Source organism: Limulus polyphemus, unplaced genomic scaffold, assembly GCF_000517525.1.
Source record: "Limulus polyphemus unplaced genomic scaffold, Limulus_polyphemus-2.1.2 Scaffold839, whole genome shotgun sequence".
Taxonomy (NCBI): Eukaryota; Metazoa; Arthropoda; class Merostomata; order Xiphosura; family Limulidae; genus Limulus; species Limulus polyphemus.
The window spans coordinates 13,275-22,350 of record NW_013666449.1 but is presented as its reverse complement, the minus strand read 5'-3'; the positions used below and the strand labels follow the sequence as shown (position 1 = coordinate 22,350).

The 9,076-nt window shown below is 30.4% G+C and overlaps 1 protein-coding gene across 1 annotated transcript in view; it reads right to left on the bottom strand.

Annotated features, from left to right (window-relative positions):
- LOC106460805 ((E3-independent) E2 ubiquitin-conjugating enzyme UBE2O-like) overlaps positions 1-9,076 on the bottom strand; it is a 93,538-nt gene that overhangs the window by 72,902 nt on the left and 11,560 nt on the right. Inside the window, exons 2-4 of the mRNA XM_013920545.2 lie at positions 7,582-7,755; positions 4,012-4,109; positions 2,776-2,836 (exon numbers count right to left, since the gene is read on the bottom strand). Coding sequence (XP_013775999.1) covers positions 2,776-2,836; positions 4,012-4,109; positions 7,582-7,755 — 333 coding nt within the window. The remainder of the gene's footprint in view (positions 1-2,775; positions 2,837-4,011; positions 4,110-7,581; positions 7,756-9,076) is intronic.

The following is a 9,076-nucleotide window of genomic DNA, read 5'->3' as shown; positions in this document are numbered from 1 at the left end:
ATTATATATTATATAATATATATAATATAATATATTGCAATTTGTTCATATAATTAAGTGTATTTTTTACAAATTATCTATAATATTTGTGTATATTTTATTATGTATTCTGAGGAAATGTTCTTTAATGCTGCTTCTTGACTATGAAAAAAACATGTTAACTTGAAAGTGAATATTGCAATTTGTTCACAGATATAAAAAGCCATGTTTTTTAAAACTCAAGCTGGAACTAAAAACTTGAGAATCTGTAATAAGGTTTTTAAAACAAAGGAAAAAAAAATTTGAAAAGTACTAAAACAAAATAACTTGTAGCCCAATTTAAGTGGGAGCATAAACGTTTTTTTTAAATCTTATGGTGTAAGCTTAATGAAAACCTGCAATAACAAATAATCAAATTATTAAACTGTTCTGTGTAACTAATGTTGTTCCTTGTAGTTGCATGGTAGCACTATAATTACCAGATTTCATTGCCTGAACACCATTTGAATGTAAAGTGAAAACCTGCTAATCACTAAACTCCATGAAACTGCATTATTTCTAGTTTCATTTCAATGTAAGACTAATACTATCTACAACAGAAAGGGTCACATTTGATAAAGTCAACCAAACCACATACAGTACTCCAACTCCAGGAGGCACACATACACTATTTCCTAAATTCTCTTGCAAATTTTATAGCATCACTGTTGCATGAGGAATTCAATGATGCTGATCAACATAAAAACTGAAAAGAAACAGAGGAGATTTTCATTTTTTGTAGATGGAGAATGTTTTCCTAAACTTTGCCCAGGGTCATGGTTTTTACTGTAATACAATATGTGTGGAGATTTTGATGAAGCCAGTAATACTAAGAAACTGTAAGGACAACCAGCAGATTTTCTATCAAGAATGCACATATCTCAGAAGCATAAAATTCAAAGCTTACATCCAAGTGTAAGGTAATAAAATTCTGGATGTGCTAGTAGTGTAACAGATACTGGATACTAGTTGCAGAGACAAGAGAAGGATTTTTGTCGGTGCTAAGAAAAATGCCAAATGAGCTGAAGGGAAACATGTCTACCAAGAGACCATATATGTTCATAGAATCATCATCAGAAGCGGACAACCAAGGACATAGAAGTTGGAGGAAGAATGATGGCAGTATGAAAGAAGGGTGCAAAATGTTATTAAATCCTGATGGTCTTTGACTCAGATCATTGTAGAGTCCTCTGTTTAGACACCTTCTCTCCATTGACATTTGCTCAGATCCTCAGACTTGGAAAAAAGTGATGGAAGACCAATGTGGTGCCACTGTGTTTAGACTGTACAACACCATCCTGCAGGGAAGAATCTCTTGTGACTTTCCAGAAACACATGCTCTGCAAAGACCCGAAAAGACTATCTCTTTTGAAGGCCAAGACCATCTTCAGTATCATAGTCAAAAGCTACTCCCACACCAAGCAAAACTCTGTTGAAAATCAAGTAATCTGGGCTTTGCTCTGTGTCTCATATCCATGTCTTGAGTTTCAGGTTCTCAAATGTTCTGAATTCTCAATGATTTCTTATAGTTTTGTTACCAGATATGAAGAATTAAATAAGCTCAAATGTGGCATAGCAGGAAAAAGGAGGCCACAAAGCATTCAAAGGTTTATCCTCTCACCTGTAAATGTTTGTATTTTGTCTTGGGGAATGAAGTAGGTAGTTCTTGATGGGGTCAAGCATATATTTCTGGCAATCACATGTATGACTTCTATCTGCCTTGTGTCAAAGCTCACTCACAGTGATACGAGGCTAAGAAAGATTGTGGATAAATAACAGGATTTCTTGTCAATGATAGTTTTGACCTTGTAAAAGAAATAATTGATTATTTCAGTACATAATACTTAAAATATGGGTTTGATACAAACCTCAAACACTGTGAAAAAGCTTTCACATGATAAGGATGATGAGAATGTCATGCTTACTGTCATAACTGCTTGCAATGAATGCAAGTACATCTTTTACAATTTTAACAAATTAAAGGAGCTTCTGCTGAACTCTTTGAACCAAATAATGGGGTTGACTATTACCTTTACAAAGTGTAGAGCACATTCATCAGCATTACATTTCAAACCCTAGACTCTTCAGTCCCATAACTACAAGGTCACACCTAATCCAAAAAGCAATTGCTTTTATTCTAATTACAAGATATGTGCATATAACACTAAGAAACACTATTAATGTATTACTAACAGACGTTCAAGTTCTTACATATTTTCATAGCAATTAATCAGTTTTCTTTTGTTGTTGTACACACACTTTTATTCCATACTATATGTCTTATACAAAAAATCGTAATGTTACTGTATTATGTATTATAACTTAACTGTTACCACTAAAATCCTATAGTAGCAGTTTTATTTAATAAATCATTAGTTCAATGATAGTGTCATTCAATAAATACGTGTGAATATATTATTAATTAAATGTGTAATGATAATTTTTTTATTTTACATAAAGTTTACCTTTAATTTTTGTTTTCTGATGTGCAATAACATAATCTGATCTGCTTTTCTCCCCACATTTGAGTGAAATACAGTTGCATGTTTATCACAACTTATACTTAGTTAACTAAGTTTGAAACCAAATATGTCTAAATTAAACTCATCTTTGACAAGATATACTCAATAAAATATTGTTTGAATGTTGATGCCCTTACAAGAAACAATAGATTCTTAAAGTAAAAATACTGTCACAATTGAAAAATTCATCTAAAATGTCTCAGAAAAAGAATATTAAAAGAAAAAACAAACTTACTACATCTCTTTTGTCCAGAATGTCATCTAAGTCAATTGCGTCATCTTCAGAAAGAACACACCTAACAATACACAAATCAATGGCTTAAAATCTTGTACAATACAGAGATTTGTACTGTACAAAAAAAACAACTTTTCCTTTACTGTTAACTATAATACATATAGAAAATAATTGCTGGAACAGAAACTCAAATTTTCAACGTGAATGATACCTCATGCACACTTGGGCTAAACATTTATTTTAATTTCTATAGCTTTTTGTCACTCTTTTTACCCAAATGTGCACTAGGTCGGTCCACTGGGCTGGCCCTACATTGGAGAAGGAATGTTGATTATAATTCCAAGTTTACTAGGTGTATCTGTTCAAACTGTAATAGACTTGTAGTAAAACATACAAGTCAGGTGTGCTAGAAAACTATTTATGCTCAATATATGTCTGTGAATTGATAACGTCGTTCTGACAAGTTGGAGTGCAATGTGGTATTCATGTGGCAAATAAAAATACTTTTGTCCATCGTACATTTTGCATTTGCATAACCTCTGGAACCTTCAAGATGCATATTTACAGTTTATTCTAGTATCTCTATATATTGTATTTGGTATTTACTCTCCTCTACCATGAAGTGTTATCAATGTACAGTAAAACGAATATTTGATAACTCTGATATTAAATACATAACACAATGTTGACTTGCACTCTAAAAAAGATCATGGAATGCGCATTTTTACCCCCATTCATGCACACAGGGTTGGTTTGATATATTTCTTTAAACATCTATCTAGATGCATTTCTTACAAATTTTAAATAGAAAATGATTTTTTAAACTTCTAACAATTACAAAATGCCACAACAATAATCTACAAATAATGTATAAAAAGTCAGGGTTACAGTTAACCTAAAGTAAGTAATGGAAAGATTATTCTATTATCAAAATTCTGGAGGTCAGAGGACTATTATATCATTTTCTTTTTTTTAATTATATAAATAAATGTTGGAAGTTACATCACAAGTATAAACATGTTTCATCTACCATAAACCATTTACTTTCTGCTGTTCTAGTTATTTTAAATAACATTAATAAATCTGCTAACATAACTTACTTCTTTGATGCAATAACTTACCAAGAAGTCTAAAGCAACTTCTTTTTATTACTTAAGCTTTAAGAAGAAGATAAATGTGCAAGGAAAAATAAATAATCCATATATAAAGTACCACAGTTAAAAATTACTGGCCTACCTTGATCCATCAGATGTTCGAGAAATTATCTCAGACTTCACTGATTTTACCATTCCTACCCAAGAGTCTAAAAACACTGCAATGTCTGAACTGAATTCCTATAAGAAAAGACACAACTAAGACAAACTAAACTGAGATGCTATTATGAACCTCTATAGTATAACGAAAGCTGCATGTAATAAGTAGATCTTTCATAGTCAAAAAGATTCTCAACATCCTTTTGGTAAAGTATGATAAGTGAAATTACAAAAAAGTTTTTGAATTCATTAACCAACTCAATCTCTCTCTGACATCCTTCTTGTAGTTTATTATACTGTATTGTTTGTGGTAGCAAGACATGGTGTTTCTTAAAATAAGGATTTACATGACTTTTTATTTGAAATGCAGTTTTAAGTGTAAAAGAACTAAAGGAAGAATCACACAGTCGGAAGAATGCACTTCAAAGATGCTAATACATGAAGACACACAATAAAATGTGTCTAGTTAGAGCAGTCATGATGACAACTAAAACTACATGTATGAACTTGTACAGTTATCTAAACCTAAGGATCTAATAGTTGATTTATTAGCATTATAGACTCAGTTGATACCAAATGTAATACTGATATATCTTTTCTTAGCAAAAGCTAGGTCAATAAGAGAGAGTATGCTTAAAGAAATAATGATTAAAAATTAATGAACTACCTGTAATTGCTTCCAAAACAAAGTTACATCCTAGTTATGCAGAAGACATCAACACGAGGAATATCTAATTTAAATGAGTAAATATCTGGCTAAAGATAATCGAAAGAAAAAGTAAGATCACTTCACAATTCTATGTGGTAAACTATCAGTGTATATAAAGAAAAACAATGATAGATACTTCTGATAAATGAAGAACTGTTGGAAAAAGAACAACAAAAATTAGGTTAAGTTCTGTAACTGTACTGTAAATCATAATTTTGGTTTGAAAATTTGAAGAATGAGCTTAAATATGAAATGTTTGTAAGTGTGGTAATGTCCATCTTCAAAGTTCCAACTTTTTTTATCAAAATAAGTCCCTTACTGAAAAATCAATAACCCCAGACATTTCTCTATAGGTCTTTTGGATTTGAAGGACATGATAACTTCCACAAATAAATGTATTTCTCAAAAGGACAACAAGGTTACAGGTGAAGGAAATGAAAGTTGAAATAATCTTGATAGCTCAACTAATGACATCAAATAAATATCATATAGAAGATTAAACAGCAGATAATGATAGGGACAAAAAGGTAACATCAAGAAAAAAGTAATCTCCCTTAAAATAAGTCGATGGTAAGAAGCTTTAGCCCGATTGTTACAATGTAATTCTCAGCAAAGATTTGTGTGTAAAAGAAATAAAATAGTCTTAAAGTACTCCATTTATGTTAAAAAGTCACTGCAAACCCGATACAAGCCACAGAAATGAGGTTTCATACTTGCAGTAGATAATAAAAGTGGAATAATGAAAACATCAAAATATGGATCACTGACTAAATACCTAAACTGGATTACAGTAAAGAACCTCATGCATCTCAGGAAGAAGCAGTTCTCTAGTATACTGTCATTGATATTACCCGCCTGGCATGACAAATTCCCACACAAGAAAAATAACAATAAAGAATATGTTTGTCAAAAAACAGTTTGGATGAATGGAATGTAACACCATCTTGGCTATGACAACACATACATATGCTATAGAATAATACTCTTCCTAGGGATTTAACAAATGGAAGAAATGAAGTTGTATGAGCCAAGTTACTCATGGTTTAGAGCTAAAAATACTATATTGAATCTTGACATATATTAAAAGCCAACAGAAAAAGGATATTTCTAACAACACAATAAGCAAAATAGTGTGCAGTATCTCAAAGCGAAATAGAAGGCTGACTAGTATTTACGTGGTACAGTGCAACACATAATCACCAGTCATACAACCTTCAATACGAGTTTATGAATTTGTGAAAAAATCTCAATCACAACATCAAATATAAATTAATAAAGAACTACATAACAATGATGAAAAACTCAGAAATACTTCAGATGAAAACAATAACAAATTTATTCACATATCACAGACATGAAAAACATTAATGAACAGTTACTAATTGGTTTAATAAGGCAATATGAAAAAAACAACTCAAATTACACAGAGGTATGCAAGTGGTTACTCAGGTTATTTCATCTAATTTTACTTCTCCCAATGTGTAAAAGAATTTTTTTTTTAAATTTAACCAACAAAGTGATACAGTCAATATTAAGCAATCCATAATTAGCTATTAGAAAGCTTTTAGTCCATCAACTAGTAAAAAAAGCATCTAAACATATTTTAACTTTCAACCACAACTTTTGGAAAAAAATTCATAAAGGAAGAAGGCAACTATTGCACTTTTATAATTACTTAAACATCAAAAGGAAGTTTACTGACAGTCTTATTTATTCATACATATGTATTAATTACTTTAGCTAAACGTAAGTTTACCAAGCTATTGAGAAACAGCCAACAAACCTCTTATAATCTGAGTTTTACAACACAATTCCATCAAAATATGTCTGTACATTCAATTTACTTAGTTCATGTGTCTAAGAACTGAAAATTCTAAGAATTTCTGTGGCAATGCCATGTAAACAATGGCAAACACAAGCTCTTAAATTATATAATACAGGTGCAGCATATAAAAAAAATCTGTAACTGCCTTCTAACAGATTTAAAATAATGTTTCATTCATTCAAAAAAATGCTCATTCATTCTTCCGTGTAAACTCACATTCTCAAATGTATTTCGTGTGAAAGTTGAAAAAAGTAACAAATAACTTTCAACTTTATTTTTGAAAAACTAAAAAAATCACTAAGCTTGAAACAAAGCTGTCATGGTTTCTTGTGGTAAAGGAAAACTGGGTAGATAGGTCAATTGTTTTAAAAGTTGTTTCAAGATAAACAGAAGTAGAACAAGTGCAATTAAGTCTGCTTTTCAAGTACGAAGACTAGAAATGAAAAAGTTGTGAAATTGAATTTATGAAACAAATTAAGTTAATCTAAATTAAAAACCACTAAAAGAATATATTTCTACTGATTTTTGACAAAATATATATTAAAAGAGTATTAAAAGAAGAGATATTCTTAAAGATAGACTGTGTAATCATGATTTCCTGTGCCAGGATGCACTGTTGAGATTAAACATATATCAATTAAACCCATTACACTGGAAGCTGATTAAAGTTTTTTTTACACAATAACAACTTCTGAATACAATTTCACTAGCATATAAAATAAAATAAAAAGAATAATTAGCAATTTAGGAATGGGATGTCAGATAGTGATAGACATGTTAAATAATTGTCATGGACCCCACCACAAAGAGTACTATATTTATCACACCTTGGAATACAAATTAACATTTCTTACACATGAACTTAATGTGGATTTAAAAATCATACTTACTTTAATACAAAATTACTACATTCATTTAATAAATTACAACCATCTGATAACGTTTTTAAATAAATCACGATTATCATAGTTGCATAAATACAATATTACATCTTTACTTTTAACAACATATGGTTTCACCTCAAGTGGTGTGAGATCTTTGCTGTTGACTCCAAGTATAACCTGCTTAGTCCCTAAAACTTGAACACTGGCTTGCACATTAGTTGTTCTACAGTAACCCAGCTGAGTGTCTTTTCCTTTGACAAGTTTTCTCACGACATCTCCAGGCATCAAAGATCGATCAAGAAGTTTCATCTATAAATTGCACAAGGACGAATCATTAAGTACTACTTGTGAAATAAGGACATTATCCAACATTATATTTTTCTTCATTTAGAAAGTTTTAAAATGATATCCAAAATTTTGAGACATTCTACAAATGTATTGGGTTATTTGCTGGCAATAGATTTAAAAACAACATAAGTACTTGAATAAATATATGTACCCACTAATTAATCAAAACTATGAATTTCCTGGTAATGTAAAGTACATATTGACCTTTTGTATGTGTGTCTAAAAACAGATCTTCATGAAATTTGATCTTGCTCGAAAATCAGTGAAACTTAAGTAAATCAAGAATTTAAGATCTGAATAAAGACTTAAAAAAGTCAACTACAGTATCAAATCCATGCTAACTATATATATGTATTATAAATATCCTTATTTTTTTTTGTCACGAAAATCAGCTTTTATTCTACGCAGCAAAGGTGATCAACTGTTGGATTCAACATCCCTAGGATATTTATCTGACATGGTAAGTCCTGCATATATGGTCTTAAACGAACAAGCACAGCTATCTTGCTTCTATTATCAATGTTCATGACTTAACAGAATAATTAAAATTTTATTAAAACTCTTTAAGATTACCTTTACATAAAAATTTCCTTAGATAGAATTGATAAATTATTCAAGTGAGAAAAGATCACTTCACAGTTATCTGACCTTAAGTCAGTGCTAAAAAATTGACCCAGGAAATTATGGAACTGCAAGTCATATGCCAGTGATCAAAGCTATAGAATATATTTTTAGTTTCACATTATATGGCAAGTTCACATTAAAATACAGTTTTGATAACTGAAATAAAAGTATGAACATAATTTATTTAAACTAATATTTTTTTAGACTAGAATATAATGTAAAATCAATATTACATTGTACAAAAAAGAAAACCAACTAAAAATTATGGTTACTGAGAAACAAGTTTTGTAAAGACTTCCATATCATAGTAGTACTATATACTTTTAATTTTCAAGGTGTATTTATTAAGAATATATATCTGAAATATTGATCCTGTACCAGTCAGTTCACATTCTACACAACACTGTTAGAACTGAGAAATCCATAGTTCAATTACTGCTTTTATAAACTACAAACTTGAATCCCTTATAGTGATGGCACACAATGAGACACACATTTGGCATGTAATGCTGTTTGAATAGAAGAAGGGACACAATGCCTCTGTAGCCACAAAGAACATCAAAGAAGTTTATGGAAATGTTTTGAACGTTCGTAAGCATCAACAATGGTTCAGCAAATTTTGTTCGGGTGACTTTAGCTTTAAAAACTGTGATGGCAT